We start from the raw sequence: 26808 nt of genomic DNA on the forward strand, positions 1-26808 counted from the left end.
GTCGACAAGTGCAATTATGTTCAAAGGTTCCACCTCCTAGCAAGAAAAGAAGCTTTTATGGAGGTACTTTGTCTGTTCCTTGGCTTATGCTGTTAGCATAATTCCTATTTAGTTCTGGAGCCGCTTGAAACATTTTGTGGTGAACGTACGTTTATTGAACCATTCGTAGGTGTTGCTGCTAGCAATATTTACAACACAAAAAGTGGCTTGCTGAAGAAGGCGAAGCTAGAATTCATTAACAGGTAAAGTTCCTGAAACATTGTTCCTAGGTTCCTCTTTTTATTAGGTATAGCAAAAGTAATATTTTTGTGGCCTGCAGAATTATTTTGAATTTGTTGCCATTTCCATCAAAATCATTTAGCAACTAGATGTTCCGACATGAGCATCACCTAAAGTTGTCAACTTCCTCAAACTGCAATTAATTGGATCCAGTCACATTGTTCATTCTTTTTAACTTCTTGGAATATCTTGGGGGGTCAGAAGACGACAATTCACTTTCTCAAACTGAAGGTTTCATTGCAAAGCCTGTGGATCACACAAGATCCTATCCAAAGATAGCCATCAGTGTTACCATTCATCTTCATCCATAAATGCATCCCGTTCTCCATTCTTTTGCATTCTGACATCTGAAGCAGTTACTTTGGTAGAGCCCTTCTGCGGTAGAGCCCTTCTGCAATATAGTTGTTATATGGTAATTTCCCTTAAGATATCATCTTCACTCTATATCCTGGCATTAATTCTTCGCTCTTCCATGACAGCCGAGAGGTAAAAAATATAGCGGCCATGAAGAATAAGGTGGTTCACAGGAATCATAGGTAATTTCAACAACCACAGGATGTTTGTAACTGGCCTCCCTAATTACCATTTCTGATCATACCATCTTTTGGATGTTTGGCAGTGTTTCTTCCACAAGGAAGCCAATTGTTAATTCTGGATTTGCTGCTTCATCATCATCATCATCATCCAAAGTAACCAAGCCAATTCAGAGAAGATTTTAGAGAAGATGTGCAGTGATTTTTCTAAAGAGCAATGTTGTATTGTTTGTGTTCGCAAGCAGTAAAACCTGATGTTTCTGTTCAGTATATGACTTTAAAATATCCATCAATTCCACTATCTTGTCCTGGTCAATGTTAAACATAATCGGCCAGGTTGATAATTGTGCATAATCCTCTTCAAATTATGTATACACAACTGACATCTTTTAGATATTCTTTTGATCTCTCAGATGAAGAAAAAAATATTTTGAGGAAAAATGAGCAAAATAAATTAAGTTAATAAGTACTACAGATATTAAAATAAATACATAAACAAGGAAGAAGAAAAATAAAAGTACTCTTTGAAAGAGTTGAGATAAAACTTTGAATTAGAGGCTGCAATAAACGAGTTGGAACAAGTTCTTACATCATAATGGGAGACATTGTCTACATAGGAATCACAACTATTCTAATGCAAAAATGGTGTAAAAAATTCAGGGCAGATGTTATAAGTGATTTATACAAAAATAAATAAATACGTAGATACTTCAGTGAGCTTATCTGCTGCCTGATTTGCCTTCCTATACCAAAAAGGATTAAAGGCAATTTTAGTCCCTTAATTTCAAGAAATTCTTATTTTAGTCCCATAACTTATTAGGGTTCATTTTAGTTCTATATAACTTCAAAAAGCTCAATTTTGGTACATATTTAGTCGGAAATTTACCTCAGTCACCGGAAAAAGTCACATGACCTTCACGTGACTTTTTAAATTGGGGGTTTTGTTTTTATTGGCTTAAAAAGTCACATGACCTAACGGATTAAAGGCAATTTTAGTCCCCTAACTTCATACAATTCTCATTTTAGTCTCATAACTTACTAGAGTTTCATTTTAGTCCTCTATAACTTACAAAAACATAATTTTGGTATACCTTTTATTTCCACATCATCGCCATGTGAGCTTTTTAAGCCAATAAAAACGAAAGCCCCAATTTAAAAAGTCACGTGAAGCCATGTGACTTTTTTCGATGACTGAGACAAATTTCCAACTAAATGTGTACCAAAATTGAGTTTTTTAAAGTTATAGAGGATTAAAATGGAACCCTAGTAAGTTACGGGACTAAAATAAAAATTGCCTAAAATTAAGAGACTTGCCTTTAATCCTACAAAAAATGTAGTTGCAGTCTTGGAAATCTAGTCAAGCTCTTCCAAAAGTCTTGCAGTAGGGATGAACTCCGTGTGTTGTGTCTGTCTCCCGGTAATGGCGACAATTTTAGGAAGTTCTGTAATAAGGTTTCGAACACCCTACATTTAACCCAAGTTGACGGAGAGCCCATATTTCGACCATATTGGCCTATGATGAATTTCTAAGAATACCACCACACCCTATACCACGTCTGGATTACCTAGTGATGAACCATTAATGTTAAGTTTGTGGTAGGTATTTGGGGTGTGGTTTTCGTTTAATAAAGAATTTCCTTTCTGTTAATGATTGATTGTATGTTGCTTCGTTATAATTTTTTTTTTGACGTAAGAACAATGAATTATTATAATTGAAATAAATTAATTATAATATTCTTTTAATGAATACATATTATTACAATAGAAACACCACATTCTATTCAGTAGAAACAATATTCTATGCATAAGATAGGGTTCGAACCCATGACCTCTAAAGTATGGGACGTCAGCTTCGCTAATTATGTTATAATTTTCGGCAAAGGAAATCATACATTGCCATAAGTGGATTTGATAATTGAAGGGTTGAGTAAATCTTTTCTAGTAGGGAGGGTCTTATCTCATTGAAATACCAACTTTGATGCTCTTTGCAACATGCTCTCTTCCTACTGCAGCCAGTGAAAGGCTTGTTGATTAGGAGGAGCATTTGCTTACAATTTAATCATTGCCTGGATATGAAAGGCGGTCTGGAAGGGTTTTTGACAACTCCCAGAACCAGTTGATGGTCGCAAGAAACCTTTACTGAAATCGTTTGCTATCTCTGTGGCGTGCTCGGCCACATCTCCATTGAGATACGAAGAGGATTTCATTGTCCCATAGAATCAGCGTATTTCCAGTAAGAATTTATTTGAGCAACACCCATATGGTGAGTTGCCTTGGAGAAGAAATTTGATAGTGGATAAAGGAGTTGTTGTTGTAGGAGATATTGGAGAACAACCTCAGCCCATATCTACCAAAATCCTCAATTCCTGCCCATGCACGCTACCCCTGCTAAAGAACGCTTGGTTGTGGTTGTACCTGCTCCCCCCTCCCCTAAACTCCTCCTACCCCTCTCACCAAAAGCATGCATGCGCTTTCACAATTTTCATCATCCCTCCACTAATTCCCATGCATGCAGCTCCACTTTGCCCATCTCACCCACACTCAATCATTCCACACCATACCATCTCACAGAGTAACCCCTCTGAACCTAACCCATGTACCTGAACCTACTGATGTCATCTTGAACCAAAATGACCATACACTCACTGTACGTAATCCTAGGAATGAGAATGCGGCTCAAGATACTAATACTTTTAACCTTGTTGACGTCTCAATACACTCTCCCACCCATTCAACCTTGGACCTATTATCAACCAGTCCAGTCAGAAACGAGCCTCATCATCATCACCGAGCCTGCGAAAACCAAATTCTAAACCCCAACCTCCTAGTCTCAATAAACGCAAGTTACCACCATCTTATGTGAACGAAGATCCCTTAACGACGGCAGATGCTTGCGGTCCCGTCGAGGATTATGACGTGCTTCTCTGGAATTGCCAAGGTCTGGGGGGTTCTTGGACAATTCATCATTTAAGCGAGCTTGTGAAGCGCTATAAACCCCCATTGGTCTTCCTTGTAGAAACTAAATGTCACAGTAAAAAGATCCAAACAATGAATAGACGTCTTGACATGTACGGTTTTGGAGTAGATTCAAGAAGGAAAGGAGTGGGTCTCGCCCTGTTGTGGAACAAAAGTATCTTCTTCAACTTATCGATTTTTTCTAGTTCTCATATTGAACCTTGAATATAGCTGGAGGATGGCGAGGATTTTTGGAGATTTACGGGCTTCTATGGTGCACCAGACACAAGCAACCGGTTAGCAATTGGAATTTATGGGACACTTTGAGTGGGCCCTCTACGATGCCGTGGGTTTGCGCCGGGGATTTCAATACTATTTTAGAGGATTTGGAAAAAGAAGGGGTTGTCCCTACACCACAATTGCAGCTTCGAGCATTTCGAGAAGCTCTCAACGACAGTGGACTCTCTAATGTTGGCTTTGTAGGATTTCCATTCACATGGGCTAATAATGGGGAAACGCCTCATACAGTTTGGAAGCGTCTGGATAGAGCCTATACTAATGCTGCTTGGAACTCAAAATAGCCGAACTCAGGAATCACACACCTTCAACGGGTTTAATCTGATCATTCGTTGATCCTCTTTGACCGCAATCCATCTGCCGGGAATGGAAGGAAATGAGGTACACGGCCCTTACGTTTTGATGCTTTATGGATTAAGTCCGAGACTTGTGAGCAAGTTATATCTAATCGATGGGGTAACTCCGGGGAAGAGGATCCAAATAGGTTTCTGATGATAGAGCTCGAAAGTTGTAAACTGGGATTAATTGGAGCAGAACTGAGTTTGGAGAAGTCAGAGACAGGATTTTTAAGGTTGAAAGGAAATTGATAGTTTGCAAAACTCGAATGCTACCGATGTTGTTCGGATGCAATTGGTAGATTTGAGTGGAGAATTATTTCAACTTCTGTCAGCAGAAGAGGTTAAATGGAAACAAAGAGGAAAAACGGCTTTGTTAGCTGTAGGGGATAGGAACACAACGTTTTTTCCACGCTATAACCTCACAAAGAAGAAAGACTAACCAGATTGATCGGCTTAAAGATGATAATGAGGTTTGGAGAGACGATGATTCTGCTATCCAGGATATTATTCATTCTTTTTTCCATTCCATTTTCACCTCGTCAAATCCTTCTGAAATTGAGCTTAATGAAGTGGTAAGGACTGTGCCACACCGTGTGACTGAAGAGATGAATCAGCGTCGCTTGGAGGATTACACTGCTGATGAGGTAAAGCATTCCTTATCCCAAAATCTTTCCTTTTAAATCCCTAGACCCCGATGGCTTTTTACGAGTGCTTTTGGAACACAGTGGGTCATGCTACATTATCCTGTGTTCTCAATATGTTTAATAATCATAATGTTTCTCCTCAGTTAAACTTCACCTATATTGTCCTTATCCCCAAGTGTAAGAACTCCGAAACTGTCTCACAGTTTCAACCTATTAGCCTATGCAATATTGTCTTCAAGCTTGTCTCTAATTAAAACAATCACTAATAGGTTGAAACCGTTTCCTAACACTATCATATCCCCTTCTCAATTTGCATTCATACCCGGGTGACTCATTACAGACAATGTGCTTGTGGCGTTCAACGTAAACCACTTTCTTGGAACTAGGAGAGGAAGTCAGGAAGGTCATATGGCTATCAAATTAGATATGAGTAAGGCTTATGACAGAATTGAGTGGAAGTTCCTCAAAGGGACCCTCTCTCTCCTTATTTATTTATTCTTTATGCAGAGGCACTTAGCTGTTTGTTTCAGAATAAAAAAGCTCGAGGGGACATTCGGGGTGTGACAGTGGCTCGAAATGCACCCAGGGTCTCCCATTTACTCTTTGCTGATAACACCCTCATCTTTTGCCAAGCATCATTGGGGCTATGAGCTAATTAATTTCGACGAATCGTTGATCTTTTTCAGTCGTAACATTCCAACTGAAGAGCGCAAAGAACTGGCACTTATCCTAGGAGTCCAAATTGACATAAGCCCTTCAAAGTAGTTGGGTCTCCCATTTAAGGCGGGGAGAAATAAAAGGGAGATCTTCAGTGGTATCCGAGAAAGGGATTGGCAACATGGAAGGAGAAGTTTTTGTCACAAGGAGGTAAGGATATTCTTATTAAGTCTATTATTCAAGCTATCCCCTCCTATTGCATGAGCGTGTTCAAGCTTCCAATTACACTATTGAAAGAGATCAAAAGTGTATCGGCTAACTGCTTTTGGAATGAGTCCAACAAGAATAAGATTCAACGGATGGCTTGGGAAAAAATGAGCTGTAGTAAGAAGGATGGCTGAATGGGGTTTTGAAATCACCAAGCGTTCAATTTAGTGATGTTGTTGGAGGATTAAAACATCCAGACCTACTGATTAACAGAATATTCGGTTCTTGAGCACGAGACAGGTCTCCAATATGTCGTTTATTTGGAGAAGCATTCTTGAGTCTTTTGAAGTTATTAAGGCAATGGACAGCGAGTGTGTGTGTGGAATGATCCTTGGCTTCCAAGGCTCCATATGTTTCTTCCTATTACTCCTCAGAACCCTTTCCCACAGCATGTTGGGGTTTCATATCTTGAGCTCTTCACAAGATAGTTGGAATTCTGAGCTGGGATTTTCTCTTCTATCCTGAAGATGCTGAGATTATTAAATCTGACAGGTTCTCCATGCACTTGGATAAACAAGGAATTTTCACTGTTAAGTCTCTCTTGTCCATCAAGGCTGAGGCGGAACAGAGTAATAAATCTTATAGTAGTTGGTCCTTCATTTGGAAGGCGAAGGTAGCACATACAGTCAGAATTTTTGCATCGTGTCTTTGTCATAACGCTCTGAGAATCTTTGCTGACGCTGATCCTTTCTGTGGAGGACACAAAATGGGTGGTGAAGGAGTGGATTCATTTGGGTAGGACAAGGTTGGATTATTTCATTTTGCGGGATTACTCTCGAAGATGTGAAAATATTTTAGATCGCTCTAGCTGCTATATGTCTTCAATGTGGGTGGGGTTCTTGCATCGTGGAAGGGGACTGCTTATCGGTTATTCAAAAGATTTGTTCCTATTATTCAAGATATCATCCCTATTTTGGGGTTTGTTTCTTTTTCCTTTGTGCATAGGTCTGCTAATGTGCACGACTTGTGTGTTATGTTCAGGATGGAACTCATCCTCCTCTACTACTTGTTGAGACTTTGAGGGTTGATGCGGAATCGAGCTCACGAGCCGACTCGATTTTGAGCTCGAGCTCAATTCTCTTTGTTCATCCGGCTATGCGAGCTTTTTCTATTTTTTTTATATATATTTTTATTTATAAAATTTATATATATATTTATATTTAATTTTCTATTCAATACTTTATCAATTTTATAATCAAAAGTAACATATTATAATTATTAATCAATATCATACATTTTATTTTAGAATAATAAATTATGGTACTTTTATTTATACATTTAATCTTTATACAAAAACAAACTTAATCACAACTTAGTAAATTATAATATTTTTTATAATTAAAATTATTATTTAATATGACACATATAAACTTTATGTTATATTTTAATATATATTTGTATTGTGTTATACATTTTTTAAATTGATAAGTAATTCACTTATGATTTTTATATCTATTTTTGAGTTTCATATTTATATCAGGATGAATACTATGGATTTTGCAATCTATTTTATTACTTATAAATTTATGTCGAAATTTAGTGATTCCTATGAATTAGTCTAAAAATAATAACAGTAATAATGATGGTTGAACAATTTTAATTATTTTTATTATTATTTTATTATATATATATAGAGATAAAAAATTTAATCAACAATTATGTTATCTTAAAATTCGGGCACTCGATTCTTACCAAAATTAAATATATATAAGACTGTGTTGATTAAATTATATCAAACAGTAATTACATAGCCTGATTCAACGATACACTGTCTTGAATGATTATTCTTATGTTCTGCGTACGATATCTCGACATCCGTATATCCAATAAGTCTAAAATTTTATCAAATATATTTTTCTGTAAGTTTAATCATATCTAACGGTTTGATCTAAATTTTGATGGTCCTATTAACCCATATTGGTCAACAATGTAAGATGATAGTTACATCAATGTAATACTAACATTATAAATATAAATTATGCAATTTATTTTACTACTTATAAATTTTATGTAAAAATTTAGTGATTCCCATAATTTAATCTAATAATAATAATAAAATCAGCTCGAGCTTGTCCCAGCTGGAGCTAAATTTAGCTTGAGCTCGAGCTATACAACTCAAAATCGAGCTCGACTTGTTTATATCCCTAGTTGATGCCCCATCATAATTTATATATTTCTCCGATTCCCTTTCAAAAAAAAGAAAAAAAATTATTTGATGCCTTTTATATGTACTAATCTCGTAATCAGTTATAAATTTTTAAGTATACAATTATTATTATCCATACTTAATTAACTAACTATTATTATAATTGTTAGATTCAACGTAAAATCATGTTTTATTGTAAACATGATTTTTATCAATTCCTAAAAATTTCCTATTGCTTAAAATATAGCAACAAGTTTTATTATTATCGGCTTTTTATATTTTCATCATAATCTTTTTCTTTGCAATGTAAAATTTTATTCAATAATATTTTCAAGATTCTTAAGTTAATCAATCATGTAAATAATACTTTAAAAGTTGATATGAAATATAACTAGCATATTTTATAGAATCTTGCAATACAACTACTGATAATTTTTTTTTTTGAAATAAGAGTAATGAAATATTATTAATTAAAATAAATTGATTACAATCATTTTTGTGATTTATCGGATATCAATATCTAACAAATCATTAGTTAAGCTACGCTTCATTGGCAATACAAATACTGATACTATAACCCAATTAAATTATATCTTTATTAACAATAGTTAAAAATTATTGATTTGAAATCATTTGATGTTAATAAATTGAAAATACATGACATTCAAGATATAGTAGTAAAAGAAAAAATATATACATAATATAACCAAAAGTTATATTAAATTAAAAAAACAGCAAATAGACATACAACCCACAAATGGAAACTGGTCAATTTCCTCTAAAAAAAAAACTGGTCAATTTTATTTGAACAGATTTCTTATAAAATAATTTAAAATAAGGAATTTTTGACTATTAATCTTATTTTAGTATTGAATTTCTAAATATTATTATTTTTATTTTCATATTAATTTGTGTGATACAAAATAATTAATATAGTTATTAGTGAACACAAAATACAAACTTTTAATATTGGAGAATAAACCTTTTTTTTTTTAATTTAATAGTACCAATTAAAATTAGAAAGTGGAATTAAATAGTTTCATCACAATAAAAACACTAATTATCGATTTGTGTGAAAATATAACTGTACATACTAATGTTTCAATTACAGAAACACTTATATTGTTATGAACTTAATATTTTTATAATTAACTATAAATAATATATATACATATATTTATCTTTAAAAATATATTTCTACAAGTACGTCGCACTTCATATTTCCTAGTTGGATCAAAGGTACCAAATGGTACTGACCAACTTTCCTTCATAGTAAGAAGGTGATCTCCCCTTGCCTATGAACTTGACCCCAACATTACACGCACCAGACCCCAAAAACTCAACAAAAAATACAAAGAGAAGGAAAGAAAAAGAATATCAAAGAGTACAAAAACCAACAATTGTAGATGTTTTCGACCTAGTGAATTCTGGATCAAGAAACGTCATACCCATTGATCTACACCCAAAATACATTTGTCTCACGAAACGATCAAACATATTTCCAAAACCAGTGCCCCAAGATCTGCTACAAAGAACTCACCTCATTGTCGAGGCAATGAATTGACCGTTGACACCAGACGATGTATCCAGAGCAAATCAAAATCTCAATAACGTTACACAAGTAATTATAAATTACAGATGAAGTAGCGACCATTCTACATGGAACCTACTTAGCCACTTTTTTGACAGCTTAGCCTGAATTTTCCAGGTCACACGCCGGCAGGTCAGAAATGAGTCATGGGTGTCATATACATGTGCTGATTTCCTTAATGTCAAGGATTCTTCAGCCTTCTACCACCATTTTGCACTTGTGTGGCAAGAGGAGTTTCTTCCGTCACAAATTTATGAGTATGGGATTATGAGAATAACCGTAGGAAGTTGTTTGCATATGCCATTGGCTTCACATCAGGGTGTGGCTGCAATCACCAAAAAGTTCAGGTCAACTGTTAACATAACCCAGTATTTAATATAAACAGACCAAAGTGGGCCTTTCTGTCTCCATATTTCTATCCAGCAACAAAATTCCAAGGGAACAAGGAAAAAAAGATCTGGTTTCTTTTTATATATTCTTCTAGTCTTGGGTTTTGCGGGGGGTGTGGGGCGGGGAGGGGGGGAGGGCGGCGCATATAGGAAAGAAGCGACTAACCACTGCTGAAAATGTGACTATGTTTGGTTTCAGATCTGGGGCTTCAAAACGAATAAATGCACCCTTGTTTCCCATCTGCACCAACCAAGACAAATTCAAGAAGAAAGTGTCAATTTTCCATAAAATATACCAGCTATTGGGCGAAGGACAGCAAGTGAAAAAACAATGTTAGAGCAAAAGTTAATCTGAGGCTGGATCCTTCATATTATGAGCAGATTCAGCAGAACAGTTTCGTTTACATATTCAAACGCGAAGCACAAAACAAGTGATAACTGGTTTGACGTAAGAGAGTATAATCTACACCAGAACGCGAGAGCACACAAGTCTACTATTCAATAGATTGCATAATGGCAATCAACATTACAAATCTTGATTTAATTGAAATTTGTACCCCATTTGTCAATTTGTCCACAATATTTTTGAAAATTTAATAAATGCAGGAGAAATACAGTGAGAAGGAAATATCTGTTACTTGACCGAAACAATCTAGTAATATATAGCTATTATCAACATTTCTTCAGCACGGGTCCACTACTCCAGCTATAATACTGAAATACGATGCCAAGGCTCAAGAGAGGCTTTAGACATAACAAGATGGATTCAGAAAACCAAATTACCTGATCACAGTAGTTTGGAGCAGAAAACACAGTAATAAGTTTACCATCATGCTCAATCTCATAACCTTCATCTTTAACTTCATGTGACCGCACCACTAAATCTGTAAAACAAGAACATGTTGAACCCCTGATGTTTTGTTCAAGGAAAGATAAAAACACATTACCAGCTGGAAAATGACTAAGTTGTCACTCATTAAAGACAGAAAATTAACCTAGGTTGTTGTCCTGCAAAAATCTTTTCGTTACATCTGCACCAAAAGAAAGACCAACACCACGCTTGCTTGGTCCCCGCCCAAGCTGCGGCTGCGGGTCACTCCAGAGCAATTCACACATTAACCCTGGATAACATCAAAAGGTAATGAATAAACCCTACCTGCATAAATAAGCTCTGCTAATTCATGACATAACATGCTGCAATATGTTATGATTCTTGTGAAACTTTAGTGGGGATTTTCCAAGCTAACATCAGAAAAGAGAATCCAGAAGGTCAAGAGATATGGCATGATGGACTTAGAAGATTTAACCCCAGAAAAAATATTATTAAGACTTAGACAAAAGTTAGAGAAACATGAACTAACTTATCATTCACCACACTCACAGAAGGTAAATCCATTCGAAGTTGAACTCAGAGATGAAAAACATTACATTCTGATATCAGCTGACAATGCAACTTCAGCTCAAGGTTCCATTTTATACATAAATGCAATGATTCAAAAGCTATATTGTAGCCACTTTATAAGCTAGTCTCTTCTAATCAGAAATAGAAATTATTACAGGTGCAAATAGGTCAGCAAGAGATTTTTATAGGATTACCAATGTTAAGACAAAAGACCAGTATGGACAACCTTCTGCAACGGATTACTAACAATCCTAACAAAAATTTGAGGGGGAAAAAGGAGCAAAACCAAAGAAGAAATATGATACAACCAAAAGGAATAGGGGTACAGAGAGAACAATTTTGAATCCATTTTGAACCAGGACAAAAGATCAGGTCTACGCAAATGGCCATGAAGAAGAAGAGTGGAATCAATTCGTCCAGGATATAAGATGTGCGTGGATTTTTCAACAGGGTAAATTTTTTTCTCTCTCTTTCAATAGACGAGAAGGGCCAGAAAGATAAACAAGACTTGTCATATTCTAACCAAGTTACGAGAATACCCAACCTCTGATAAAGAACATTTCCTGTTCATGGGAATGAGCTATAGACAGATTATGAAGGTTGATCTGAAACCCTCAAATGAGGGTTGTCTTACATAGTGTCAGATTTTAGTAGTGATTTATTTCCTATTTTTCAAGATTTCACATTCTCAGTATAGTAAGTGTGTACACTTACACGGCTGATGCTTTAGGTAGCATACTTCTAGGAGCTCAAGACCAACAGCTTGATTCTAAGAATCTAAGGATTATGTTGGACCTACACTTGTATATATATAGTGCCTCTTGTACTTCAAAATATATGAGAAAAAAGAAAATTTTCTTCTTTCACGTGATACAGAGAGCCTTAGGTCTTTTTCCAGGATTATTTCTTCTTCTTCAAGCAGCCTTCACTGTTGTTATTCATACTTAGTTTTCTCTCTAGTCCCGTAATTCTGTTCAGGCATCCTTAATTCCTGAGAGTTTCCTTCTTCAAAATGTTAACCACAAAAACCACTGTTGTAAGCAGCTTTAACCCAACCAAAGAACCAAATTCTGTCAGAAACTGGGGAGCTGCTGAATACCCAGGCCTCTTATGGCTTAATTAGAAAACCTATCTAAAATGGTCTTAATTTTTGGGCATGTATCTCAAAGGCAAAGGAAGACTTAGCCACCTTCTTCGAACAGGACTGGCGAAGGATGACCAACATTTAAGCATTAGGATGAGGAGGATTCCATGATTAGTGACCTGTGCATGCTTATTGGCTACTAAAAGGAGACTCGGGACTTCATTTATCGCACACAGATGCTGCTGCTCAATCAGGTTAGGATCTAAATACTCGACAATAAATTGTGACTAGAAGAGACATCTCATTGATTCAAGCAGAAGAATACCGACGAAGTATGTTATGCTTCATTCACAAACTGTTGACGGGTTCACCCTAGTATCAGAAGCAGGTCACATTTGGAGAAAGGAAAGAGGGATTTGCCCAGACACCCAAAAAGAGCAAAACAGAGGAAGGAGGAGAAGACCAATATAACCTCTCGCAAGAAATCAAACACAAGGAGACATGCTGGAAGCTAAATGGAAAGCCACCAGGTCAAGAGTGGGGAAACCAATAGATCAGCAGAGGGTTCAAGCATGCACGGCAGTACAGCCCAAAACTAAGAAAAAAGTAATGCTGCGAGGAAGTTCAACAATAAAGAAATTGAGAAGTGAAAAAACTTGCTGGCTTTTCTTGAGAAGCCTTCCACACTTGCTCTATGGATCTCTCAGGCAAATCTTCATTTTCTCTTTGCATGAAAATGCACAAAGATTTATGCCAATTCTTGGATACGAGACTAGGTGCCACAGATCATATGACCACCATATCTTCCACAGCTATACAACATGCCCAAGTAACACAAAAATTAAATTGGCAATTGCTCTTCAGCTACTGTTGCAGGGTTTTGAGATATACAAAACTCACATACCCTCATCCTTAAGAATATCCTTCATTTACCAAAATTGTTGGCCAGTCTTGTCTCCAATTAGAAGCTTATCCATGATCATAAAGGTTATGCTATTTTTTCCCTTATTATGGTTTTGGTGATCAGGATCGAGAAGGACTGAACTTGCCAAGGAAAGAAGAGGCCTTTATTACCTAGAATCATATGAGAAAGGGAGGAGCAACTTGTCCGGTGTTTGTCTTTCCTTAGTTCCTCGAATAAAGATGCCATTTGACTGTATATTGTCACCAGGTCATCCTTATTAAGGTTAGGAGTCATGTTTACTCATTTGTTCCAAGGACTAGATATTTCTGAGTTCCATTGTGATATTTGTCAATTGATAAAAGATACTTGTTTGTCTTTCCATTAGCTATAAAGGAGGTTCTCATCCTTTGCATTTCATTCAAGTGACATATGAGGCCCCCCACTGTATGCAATGTTTTTCAGGCTGTTGTCTTTTAACCTTGATGATTGTCTTCAGGTTAAATGGCTTTTTGTTCTTACACAAAAATATGATGTTCGCATTGTTATATACCTAATGACTCAAAACCAATTTGGGGTTAGAGTTAATATCTCAACCAGAATTTCTCACCCCACTTTTAATCACAGCATTATCCATGATTCATCTTGTGTTAACACACTTCAAGAAAACAAGAGACCCAAAAGAAGCAAACGAGAATTTACTAAACACCTATTGACTTTACACTTTCTAAGGAATGATCCTTAGTCCTATTGGGGAGACCTCGTTCTTACGTCCACATACATAGAAAACAGACTTCCTTACATATGTTATACAAGGAAAGTCCTATAGAGATCCTTAATAGTTTCTAACACCCCCCCACCCCACCCCCCCGAAACTCCAATGGCCTCAAACCATGTCTTTGTTCATGTCCACAACCAACAGAGGTAAGCTAGCCCCCTAAGCCATAAAATGTCTCTTCCTTGGTTACCCATCTACAACCCTTCATCTAGAAAATTTTACAACTCTACAGAAATTAAGAACTTTCTTTTTGTCTCCAATTCATATCTTCAGGAGGAAATTTAAATATGGAAAGATAGTACTTATGGGTCCTGTGACCACTCAAAGACTTTGAGCTTCCTCATATTCCAGCCCGCGTTCTTAAGCTCAAGTCCTCTAGCCTATCACATCTGAACCACCCAGTTCTACTTACCCCGAGTCATTTTCTATCTCAACCATTGTCACTCATAAGCTTCCAAAGTTCGCTCAGGTGTATTCAAGGAGAAAGGACATTCCAGAACTGATACAAGTCCCAGAATCCAACTGAGATCATCACAGTAAAATCTAATCCACCTTAGATGTACAAGTGGTTGAAATATATACTGACTCAATAATGACTAGAGCTTCCCATTATTGTTAGAAAAGTTACCAGAGTGCACTAAATGACCCCTCCATCCTCTATCTCATTATATCTCTCTTAAGCACCTGCCACCAGCCCACAAGAGGTTCATTATAAGTTTAAACACTGTTTCTGTCCCTCACACTGTTTCTGTGGTACTGTCCAGATGGAGATAGTGGGCTGCTACGAGAGAGAAGACGAGCCAGTCCATTAGAATAGAACAAAAACATGGGAGATTGTTGATAACCATAAGGGAAAATATTGTTATTCAAAATGGATTTTCACCATGAAATACAAGACTGATAAACCCCTTTAACAGATATAAAGCACATCGGGAGGCAAAATGAACACTCAGACTTATGGGGTTGTTAAGACTTATGGGATTGATTTTCAGGAGACTTTGCTCCAGTTACAAAATGAATATTTTGAGGATTCTGTTTTCACACTGCTCACTTAAATTAGCAACTCCTTCAGTATGATGTTAAGCCTGAATTAAGTCTTTATAAGATGTATGGGATTTGATTTTCATGAGGCTTTGCTCCAGTTACAAGAAATGAATATTTCGAGGATACTGTTTTCAGTGACTGCTCGCTTAAATTAGCAACTCCTCCAGTCTGACATTAAAAATGCATTTGTCCATGGTGGTGTAGACGAAACCGACATGAACATTCCACCAGAACTTGAGGACACATGTAAGAAGGAGTGCCTGAAAAAGGCCCTTTATGGATTAAAACAATCAACTAGAGCATGGTTCAGAAGATTTGCAAAGGTTATAAAGGATTTTGCGAATATAAAAGGCCAAGGTGATCAAACTCTTTCCATTAAGCATTCAACTGCAGAGGGAGAAAAACTTAAAAAGTTTCAGATAAAGGAACGGGATGAAACTGAAGTACTTCAACACTCCATATCTCAAACAAAAAATTGTGACTAATTTATAAACATACACTGGGAAGAGTGGTGTAAGCCAGTCTCCACCCCAATGGATTCAGACCATATGTTATGATAAGGAAAAACCAGTAGCTTTTAAAAGAATGTCACTGAGGTTAGTTAACAAATTCATATATCTCACTCACACTCGCCCAAACACAACATACTCGGTAAACTTGATTGATCAATTAATGCACGAACCAAGAAAACTACATCTTCAAGCGGCTTATAAGGTGCTAAATTACTTGAAGGCAATCCAGGGAAATTTCTGTTCAAAAAGAACGATATGCTACTCTAGAAGCTTACACCAATGCTAACTATGTAGGCTTCTTAGTGGATAGAAGATCAAGTACAGGGTACAGTATTTTTTTGGACATAATCTGGTAACATGGAGGAGCAAGAAAGGGAAAATGTGGTGGCACGTGATCCATAGAATCAGAATCTGGGGCTATTGCTCTAGGGTTGTGGCTAAAGATTATGCTAGATGATTTGAGAATCAAGTGGAGATGTCATATTAAGCTTAATTGTGATAACATGTCAGCTGTTAATATTGCTCATAATCCTATACAACAAAAGAGGACAGATGTTACAAAACATAATGAGAGAGATATTTCATTAAAGAAAAATTCAAGAAAGAGTTAGTTTGTATGTCCTATGTTCCATCAGAATCTCAATCAGCTTGTCTAAGAAAGGGGCTGAATAGTTACAGATTTCATGATCTTGAATTCAAGTTGAGAATGGAAGGCATGCATTCCTCAGCTTGAGGGAGAGTGTCGAGGATAATGAGCTGTAAATAACTCAGGAAGCTTGATTTGAAATCCCTTAAATGTTGGGATACAGCTAGATAGTTCCAGATTTTGGGATGATTTTTAGTTTCCTGTATGTCAAGCTTTCATATTGTTAGTGTAGTGAGTGTATATCCTTAATTACAGGTTTGATTTGTAGGCTTATTCATTAAATAGCATACGATTAGGATTTGAAGATCTAATAGCTTGACTCTAAGTATTATGCTGGACTTACAATTACATATGCAGATCCCTTTTGTACTTTAAAATGTATGAGAAATAAGAAGATTTTCTTTTTTCACAAATATCTTGGGGCTGGCAAACCCAAACAGGGAGCTCAGTAAGCATTCATTCACCAAATCTAAAACTCAATAACATTAGCTTCTTGAAGGACCAATCGACTTGATGTAGGTGAAGACAATATTCTGTCAAGAGTATCTCAACAATAGGTAGCAATACTATATCGAAATATTTCCTCATGGAAAAGGACTTGAGTCAGGACAAAATTATAGAAGACTGCACAATTTACAAGAACAATATTATAAGAGAACATGCCACAATAACCAGAAAAGCTAGATGCATTATAGGAATAAGGAATTATATCAGTGATTTGGACCTTACCTTCCTCAGGAGGCTCACAAAACCGATCAATTGCTTTGATATCAGAGAGTTTCACACCATCAACGCTGAAAAGTCCTCCATGGACCACAAAAACTTTCCCATTTATGACATGAGCCAAAGGTAAATAACAAAAAACTTCCGCAAATAGTTCCACGAAAGTATCACTCAGTTTGGACTTGACCTCGCCCTCGAAACCATATATCTTGTTCATGCTCTTGCTTTCATGGTTCCCTCGAGAAAGGTATATAGCTGAAAATTAACCCAAGAAAAAACAAAAACTATCAGGACAAACACTACATGCTGTAAATGCTGGCGAAACATATCCGAGAAGAGATGAATGCCAGATCCTTGCAGAATTTCAAGATTATTAACCATTATTTTAGATCAAAGATAGAAAACTAGTGACACAACAGTGAGCCCCTTGTAGAATTTGCACAACCTTGGACTGATTTTGTAAAAGACAATGCTAGGCACCATTTTATGCAGCTACACGCTGAGAACTACCCAACATGGGATTTGATATTGTCAACCAAGAGGGCCACTCATTTCATTAATGTGAAATGGACACACTTCAGACACAGCAACAACTAAACCTACACCAGGGACTCCTCCTGATACATGCCGGACACTTAGTTATATAAGGTTGTCACTGAAGCAATGAGCAATGAATATCAAAGATGCATGAGAAAGCCAGTATCACCTGATGGAGACATGCACTTGAAGGCAAATAGGGTGAGTATGACCTCTACAGAAAAGGAACCCCTATCTACGAAGTCTCCATTGAACAGATACGGATTATCTTCTGATGGAAGTCCATTGAGCTCAAATATATTTATCAAATCATAAAACTGCAAACACGTATCATTAGTCAATTATGTTAGTTTCTGCAAGAAAAGAATAGAATAACAAATTCTCTCATGGTATTAAGCATGGTATAAACAGGAAAACTGCGTTTCACAAATTAGCATAAATCCAAAACATAGAAGGGCCAGAAATATTATTCATTGCATCAACAACAGAGAGACTACTAAAGTACTCTCAACATTCATAAATTTAGGCACCTAGCATGCATGGATTGTCTTTTCATGCTGGTGTCCCTATCCATCAGCTGACAATATCTCAGTACACCTAGTCTGTTAGTGCATACATAACGTAGCAACCCAAGCTTCTTAGAAATATTGCTTCCATGGGTGAAAAAATGGTCATAACTACTCTTAAACATTATGTGTGTGCAGTGGCCAGCTAACAAAAAGGAGATGCTAATACTGATGAGATGCTTCAATGGAATTCAGTAAAGAAATAGTATTACCTGACCATGAACATCACCGCATACAGTAAAATGCTTCCCGTTAGGAACATTAATATCAACAAGAGATGGCAAAGCTCTGAGCATTTCTCTTATTTGCAGCACAATCTGGTATGCATATCTATAACAAAAGACCATCAATCAGAGTCAAATACTAACTTCTTTCACCAAACAATGATATTAATAAACCTCATAAGGTGTCATACAAATTCGTACTCACCCAACAAGGCAAAGTGAAAATATAAAAAAATTATTGCCCAGTATGTAATGCACATATTAATGTGCTGGCACTATATACCGTTTGTGTAAGCACTTTTGGTTCTTGAAGTCGTCCATCATTTTCTTCACAAAGTCCAATGTCACAACATCTCCCTCAATCCTTGCACCAGCATATTGCGGTTCCACATCTGACATCCGGAAAAACAGTCATTGTTGACTTGCTTGCCTTAATTTAGTTTTAAGGAGTATACGAAGTGAAGTAAATCAGTTTCGGAAAACTGCTGGTAGCATTTCTGGAAAACATCATTGTTTAGCTAATAATTCCATGCCACTAACATTCAAATGAATTACATCAAAGTACTTGGGAGCAGCACATCGTTCTTTTAACTGAGATAAAAAATGATAAAGGAAATAGTTGTTTAGGATAAATGTCCTTTTAATAGTTGCTCTCTACCAATACAGGCGTAATGGCAGGAAAGTACCATACACTTCTTCATCAATCCAAACTATCCAATTTTAGCTTTCACCTTTCTAGGAAAAACATGAAAAAAGGAAAGTAACATTAAAAACATAAAGACATTATTTAGATTCTCCATCAAAACATTAGCCTCTAGAACATACCCCGGTAGCTTATTGCATTATATTTGGCTACTCATTTGTGAACATTTGAGTACTAATCCTTCAACGACCAGGAATACAAATGTATGAGAAGCTTCAAGAGGTAACATCAATTTGTTAAGTTCTGATATGAATAAATAAATTTTGTTTATCTAGTGAACAAGAAATCTGTTCAAAATTGCCCACATGTATGATGCATGGGTTTTGCTTCATTAGATGTTTGGCCACAGGAAGGTGACTTCGACGTTGACTAGTCTCAAAGAGATACAACTCTACTCCCAGATAGCCAAAGCAAGACCTGCTATTTGAACAGTTCCCTGTTCTTCTGAGCTTCTTGAGAGTGCAGGAACTGGGTGATGCCAGTGAGGTCTTTGGTCCAATACCTAGAGATTTTCTTCCAACCATTCATGTTTCTTCAATTTTTCAGCAACTGAGTTGTGTATTTATACTCAAAATCAGTTCCTTTTGATCACCAAAATCCATAATTTTCTACCTTTAACCAATTTCAATGTTAAACCTTGAATCTGTACCAGCAATATTCCAACTGATTCTAATTAGCAGGATCCTTGGGTACTTCTCCACCTCTCGGATAATCCTAGTCTTCACCTACTCCACATTAGTATTTTGCCTTCTCATTTAGCTTCTGAAACAGAAAGATGCTCAGTGAAGTCAAGATCTCACTTTGGGCCAAACTAGTAGTTCACCCAAAATTTAGGGCACGAACAGATATGGTTCTGATAAATTAAAGTAGGTTTGACAAAAGGCAAAATAGGGATTGTGCTTGGTTCATTTTGTATGCTACTTCAGATTACATTGGTATATTGCTTTGGGCTTGGTTCATTTATATGCTACTTCAGATACGTCGAAAATCCACCATCCAACTTGATTCAGTCTTGAACCATGGCAGACAAACCCCAAGACTACAGAGGCGCATTTATGATTCCAATGCAAAATTAACTTGAAAAGAACAGGAAAGAAAGCCCAAGAATATCGTATATAAACACCTACATACAGCTGATGATGTGGCCAAATTCAGAACCTTAGAAAGCATTCTAATAATTATCAAAATAAGCCAGGAAAGAAGAGGAAGTCGAAACTCAAAGCACAATCAGATATAATCAGCCAATGAAATGGTCAAAACTGATCCCCGAAACTGGAACTTAAAAAGCGTTGCAACAATCATAGAAATTAGCTAGCACAACACAGAAAATCAGAGCATAATCAGATGTAAGCAGCTGGTGCAGTGGTCAATACTGAAACCTAAATGCTTGTGATTTTCCTAAACTCAAATGATTATAAACGCTTGTGATTTTCCTCAATGCTAAATTTAATCTTAAATGATCTAACCTAATTCAAGTGTTCGACACTTGGTAAAGACACTGCCTTTGCAGCGGAACAGCCAACATGTTCCCCATACCACAAATACCATCGCCATAGCTGTTGCTGCCACTGCCATGGCTCCATCAGTCCCCACATGCACTGCCAGTACTGCCACTAGTGCTACTGCCGCTGCTACAGCAGTGACTTTCAGGGAAACAAAAGATGAGCCTGGGCTAGTCCCTAAAACGATAAAATATTATATACTAGTAAGTATACGAGTTCCCAATGGATGTAGTTTCGTACTCAGTAACATTTGCAAAGTACAAGTTGAGCATGTCCAATATTTTCTTTCTGGCTCTTACATAAGGGGTCCATTCTCACATATCGGATCCAAGACAACCCCCTCTTTGTGCAACTCTGATATGAGTGTGCACACCCCTTTTTTATAAGCAAGTGATAATAGTGTGATGTCCCAACAGTTACATCCAGCATTTCATATACACATTATCATTTTAACTCTATGGTGCAAGATATATGCAGAAGTAGAATTTGAACACAGGAGGAAGCTTATTAATCCTATTCCTTGATACAAGGAATGCCAAATAAACATGATTTTATTCATTCTCCACTTGTGACCATCTTCAATATTGAAGAGCATAAAAAATCATGAGTTACCAATCTCAATAAGTAGCAAAGATATTGTCAATCATTTAGGTCGCAATATTTCACTTCATTGATACTGTTTCCATATTGAAGCTTGATATGGAGGATATAAGAAGATGAACGGCAGCTTTACCCAGTAACTATACCCTGAACTCAGAAAGATGCTTGTACCAAGAGCATTTGAGATGCCAATTATAGTGTGCAGAGGAAACTATCCATTTTATGCTATCATGCATTCCAACAAAAATTCTTGTGATTTAAATGCAGTTAAAGGCAGGATTGTCATAGCAAAAAAAATCCAGTGACAAATTATCCAGTTTGACAAATAAGGGAAAAAATTGAGGGGGAGAGAGAGAACTGAATTTGCAGGAATCACTAAAGATTTTTAGCAGGAGCAAAAGACCTGAACTTTTCTCAAATCAAATTTTGCATACCTATAGTGTGATAATCAACAGAATCAGCTACTGATCGTCTTCCAGATTCAGGTACAGATATAGCTTCTTCAAATTTTAGCTTCATCACTGCTTTCTCGCATTCCTTCAATTTCTTTGTAGCATCAGGGTCATTTGGACATATTTTCTTAACCTAAATTACACAAAAGTTCAGTAAAATATAGATCAGTGCACAGAAAATGTTTATCAAATAATGTACCTAATTTCCAGGAGTGAACAAAAGAAACTTTGAGATATATATTAAAACAGCATGCAAGTAAATAGGATGGAATTATATGCAAATCAAGCATATCATTAATGTGAATAGCCAAATTTGATGTTGAAAGAATAAATCATAGAAGAGCCAGACCAAGGAAAATAGTTCATCCTTGGCATTACACAGTTTGTTTTCCAAGTTTACACCAGTACAATTATTGGATTTGCGATTATGCTGGAGAAAAACCAGAAACCGAAGAAGAAAAATAAGCAGAGAAGAAAAGTTCACCAAGAGAGTGGATAGTTAAAACCCAGAGTCTTGTGAGCAACAATAATAGAGATTGCTATTCATTGATGGCTTTTCTCATGCCAAAGAGGATCACGAGAAGAATGTATCCAGCATCAACACCTAAACAATGATGTTATGGACAAAAACTTACAATCATGATATTGCTGTTGGAGAAAACAAAAAAGGATATGGGTCCTACCCACCTCCTGGGCTCGTGTCAGGGATTAGGGATAACATTAGCTGTTATATTTTCATGAAAAGAACATTACACTAGAAAGGTATTCTCCATGCTTTTTATATTTTGGATTGTTTGCACTAGATCCAACATGTATTACAACCAGCTTGCAAATACCATATGTGTGTGTGTTCTTTGCTGTGTGTGTCTTTTTCTCTTCCTCCATGTATGCATGTTAAAATCTTTGTCAGTCTTAAACTAGAAGCTCAGAGGTATCAGAATATCTATCCAAATAGAGCAACCTCATCTAAAATATGCTAGTTACTATGATGATATGATCTAGTTGGCGGCCAGACCTTTTAAAACCATATTAACAACTTTAGATAAATTTGGTATACCCTGTGATGACTTTCAGTATTCTACCCGAGATTACTGGTCTATGAGAAACAGACATTCAAGCAGAAACAGATATTGTTTCTGACACGATATCCAGTCATAGCTCATTCACATTGATGCAAACAACATATCCCAAATAGCTGCTTGCCAAACTTTCTCATGCATTTCTGTAGGAAGCAAAACCACCCTCACTAAATCAACAAAGATTTATTCTTTGTACAACGAACAAGTTTAAGTGCAAACCTTTTAATAAAAACCATCAATAAACTTCAGCAAGCATATAAAATGCCAGCACAATAAAGAAAAGGAAAGCCACCTGTTGAAAATCCTTAAGAGCTTCTTTAAACTTTCCCATTGCCAAATATGCTGCCCCTCGTCTATAGTAACCCTGTAACGAAAAGCAAAAATAATAAGAAAAAGAACCAAAAAAAGTTAACGCACAATCATTAACTCCTTAGGCATACCCAAAACACAAAAAGATCACATCCGCCTTCCCCAAAACAAGAACCAAAAAGGGAAAAAAAAAAAAAAGAGAAACAAAAGAAGAGGGAAATTAGAACTCGCCTTCGAATACCTCGGGTCGATTTCAATGGCTTTTGTGGCGTCTTGTATAGCACTTCCATACTCTTCCAATTTGGTGTGAGCGAACGCACGGTTAGCCCAGTACACCGCATTGTTGTTATCCACCTCTATCGCTTGTGTATACAAATCAATAGCCTGAGAATATTTATGGGCTGAAAAACAATAAGCATGGAAGAACACATTAGAATCAAACAAATTCCCAACACACCAAAAAAGAGATCTTCCGTAAAGAACTTTTGTATAATTTAAGCTAAAGTACCTTTGAAGGCTTCATTGGCCAGGAGTTTGAGTTCTTCAGCTCGCGAAGTATTTGTGGAATTTTCAGTAGCCATACTCGGGGGCATGCTAAAAACAGCTATACCAAAATGATTGATTTTCTTCGCTTATTACCGAGAATGTAATTTCTACAAGAAATATTGAGTGCTTGCAGTGTGTGAGTGTGACAAAGATAGATGGTGGAGCTGAATGAAACCGGTTTTGCCCTAGTTGATCGTTACTTTCTTATTGCTGCTCAGGAAATAACTAAAACTGCCAACAGAATTAGCTGTCGTTCCCTCTTTTATTTTTGTTGTTTTTCTGAACACCAATTAGTCGTAGGTATTTGTGGTTTTTTTCCTGTTTTTGCCCGTGATTATCCAAGCTAACGGTATTGGCACAATCAACTTGTGTACTTAAATTTCATAAAGATAAAATTATAAAATTTATGAGTTAAATGTAGGAAAAAATTCAAGGAACTTGTGATATTGGAAATAAAAAATAAAGTATCAATTACACTCCCTGTAATATAAGAAAAATATAAAAGAAATCCCCAAGGCAAGAGTGTGTGGTACATGCGCGTCGACTGAGATTTTAGGTATGAAAAAATGTATTTTTTTACAATTTTGTCCTTCTCTCTGATTAACATATATAATATTATATATATTATATGATAAATAATATACAATTTAATATACATTAGCCATGGCTAATGTTTTAATCCAACTTGCAAAAACAATGGTTAATGGCCGTTGCAAAGAAGTGGTTGATTTATTTTGCCATGATTTTTTTTCTTTTGACTATAATAATTAATCGTAGTGAAAAATCATATTTCTAGTGTTGACATGCCCAGACTTCTCAGAATTTTCAAGTAAGGTGGTCTTTTGCTTACTTTCCTTCTGAAATTTGGTCTAAAACCCTGGAATCTTCTTCAGATATATTGTGTGTTTTTCCCTACTCACTGGCTTTGAGTGTTTTTAAGCCTCATACCTTAAACAAGTGTTGGTCAACGGAAGTTCTCCAAGGCATAGGAGTCGTGAATCTCTTTTTCCCCCCCCAGTTTGCAGCTAAGGTGTCCTTATCCTCTTTTTAATTCTAATAAATTTTGTACTACTAATTGTACTTAATAAAAATCCTTTGGTCATGCAAGCCTAGATGTTGGGCAAGTGGATTGCCTTGGTCTACTTTGACTTGGTGTTGGATCGTCTGGCCAATTAGGCCCTTCAGGATCTTGCAGCTCAACCTATCAAAACCGACCTTGTCCTCAATGTGGAAGCCTAGGTGTGGAACCCCGAATTTCTTTAGGAGAGGCCCAAGTTGCCTCAGTCTCATCCTGACCTTGTTATTGCATAAGAACTTGAGGTTGAGGGCCCATCTTAGTGTTGACCGTGCACTAGCCCAGGATGTGAAAGGGTTGCAAACAGCAATTGGACCTAGGGGTTTTGGGGAAGAGCTTCAATGACCATTAGAGTCTAGTCATGAAAGGCCTTTAACAGTGAGGCATGAAAAAGGGAGTGGATGCTTGACCCCTCTAGCAGATTAAACTTGTAGGCTACATGTTCGATCTGACGTAAGATTCAAAACAGACCGAAAAAATACCGCGCTAGTTTTTGTGAAGAACGGTGGCTCACTATGACCTGGCACTAAGGCTAGAGGAGCAAGAAAACCCAATCGCCCGTAGAAACAGTTTGATCTTGACTGTTGTTGTCAGCTTGTTGCGTCATCTTAAGGTGGGTGCGTGATAGGTGATACTTGGCCATTGACAAAACATCTTAGGAACGGCTAAAGGCTCATCAATTGGAGCAATCGGAGAATAACCCAACACATTGGAGGTGGCCGTTGAGGGCGGTCAACTATAGAGAGCCTGAAATGGGACCGTGCCAATCGATGAGTGGAGAGTGGTGTTGTACAAATACCTGCGAGATGTAGGAAACGCCCCTATATACGAGGTTCCTCGATAACAAAGCATTATAGAACGTCTCCACCACGTAATTTAGGATCTCTGTCTGCCTATTCGTTTGGGGGTCGTAAGCACTGTTGTTGGATAGTCGTGCCTTTTAACTGCAAAATCTCCTGCAAAAATCAACTAAAAAATAAGTTGTCTTGATCACTTACTATAGTTTTAGGGATACTATGGAGGCAAAAGACCTCAACTGCAGATATTACAGCGAACGAAAGGGTAGTCAATTTGAAAGGGCTAGAAGATGTGCATACTTGGAAAGTCGATCCGCGACAATCCATATCACCTTTTTCCCACTAGAATTCAACAGGTGAGTCCTAAAGTCCATGCTCAAGTCCTCTCATACCCATTGTGGGATTATAATAGTTGTAAAGCCCCTATAGGTTTTTTAGTTGAATATTTGCTATGTTGAAAGGTAGCACAACGCCATAGGAAGGATTTGACATTGTGGAACATCTTCGGCCAGTAGAAAGAGCTAGCTAGATGGGAAAAGGTGCCACGGATGATGAAATGGCTGCCAAATGGGGTGGAGTGAAACTCAACGAGTAAGGTGGACCCATTTGTGTTTGTTCAAGAGTCAGTAGACTATGTCCATAAAGGGCTACCCTGTGCTAAAGAGAGTAAGTTAATGGGTTGTTTTGATTGCATTGCAAGTGTGCAATAATGAAACAATTGGTTGGTGTATCATAGAATTCTTATGATTGGTTGATGATGATTAGGAAAGTTGTCATGACAATAGATAATAAAAGGACTGTAACACTAGAGTGTTGAGATAAGGCATTGGCTATGGTGTTGTTGCGGCCCAGAGTATAGAATATCATAGTCAAAGCTGAGGAGCATCTTGAGCCACTTATGTTAGGCGGGGATCTGAATGGTTTGATTGAGTAGGCCATAAAGATTTTTCTAATTCATCTAGATGTGGAAAAAATGCCACAACAAGTAATGGCGCCATTTACAGACAGCTTCCTTAATGCCAAATATTTCCATTTCATAGTCAGAAGTTGATTGCATAAGTGGCCTCATCATTTTCCTGAAACATGCTTAGCGTGCTCCCGTTGTGAGAGACTACACCAACAACCACTTGATAGGTATTAGTGGTGACCTCAAATGGCAAGGTCAAATCAGGTAACTGGACAATCAGTAGGGATAACATGGCCGATTTGAGGGTCGTGAATGCATCTTTCCA

At 36.9% G+C, this 26808-nt stretch overlaps 2 protein-coding genes across 3 annotated transcripts in view; one reads left to right on the forward strand and one right to left on the reverse strand.

Annotated features, from left to right (window-relative positions):
* LOC105176837 (transcription elongation factor B polypeptide 3) overlaps positions 1–1208 on the forward strand; it is a 3764-nt gene extending 2556 nt beyond the window's left edge. Inside the window, exons 6-9 of the mRNA XM_011099764.2 lie at positions 1–63; positions 170–242; positions 759–815; positions 899–1208. Of these exons, the coding sequence (XP_011098066.1) occupies positions 1–63; positions 170–242; positions 759–815; positions 899–998 (293 nt within the window). The 3' untranslated portion in view covers positions 999–1208. The remainder of the gene's footprint in view (positions 64–169; positions 243–758; positions 816–898) is intronic.
* Positions 9589–23962, reverse strand: LOC105176838 (serine/threonine-protein phosphatase 5). Of its 2 annotated transcripts, XM_011099765.2 has the most exons (13): positions 23667–23962; positions 23390–23559; positions 23142–23213; positions 21753–21903; positions 20683–20895; positions 18797–18905; positions 18502–18619; positions 17893–18040; positions 17193–17441; positions 11092–11217; positions 10880–10980; positions 10263–10337; positions 9589–10032 (listed from the first exon to the last, which is right to left on the reverse strand). In XM_011099765.2, the coding sequence occupies exons 1-13, from the start codon at positions 23749–23751 to the stop codon at positions 9973–9975; spliced, it is 1677 nt and encodes a 558-aa protein (XP_011098067.1). In that variant the 5' UTR covers positions 23752–23962; the 3' UTR covers positions 9589–9972. The 2 variants fall into 2 exon arrangements, with proteins under 2 accessions (XP_011098067.1, XP_011098068.1); XM_011099766.2 differs by lacking the exon at positions 20683–20895 and having other exon boundaries at positions 23667–23958.

Source organism: Sesamum indicum, linkage group LG14 (assembly GCF_000512975.1).
Source record: "Sesamum indicum cultivar Zhongzhi No. 13 linkage group LG14, S_indicum_v1.0, whole genome shotgun sequence".
NCBI lineage: Eukaryota > Viridiplantae > Streptophyta > Magnoliopsida > Lamiales > Pedaliaceae > Sesamum > Sesamum indicum.

What these genes read in the sequence shown, in the direction of transcription:
- LOC105176838 (XM_011099765.2), bottom strand. Translation starts at nt 23,751, where the DNA reads ATGCCCCCGAGTATGGCTACTGAAAATTCCACAAATACTTCGCGAGCT. An exon ending in TCGACCCGAGGTATTCGAAG is followed by an intron (nt 23,214 to 23,389) that starts GCGAGTTCTAAT and finishes TTTTCGTTACAG; the next exon opens with GGTTACTATAGACGAGGGGC. An exon ending in TTGTGAGCCTCCTGAGGAAG is followed by an intron (nt 11,218 to 17,192) that starts GTAAGGTCCAAA and finishes GATGTTATCCAG; the next exon opens with GGTTAATGTGTGAATTGCTC.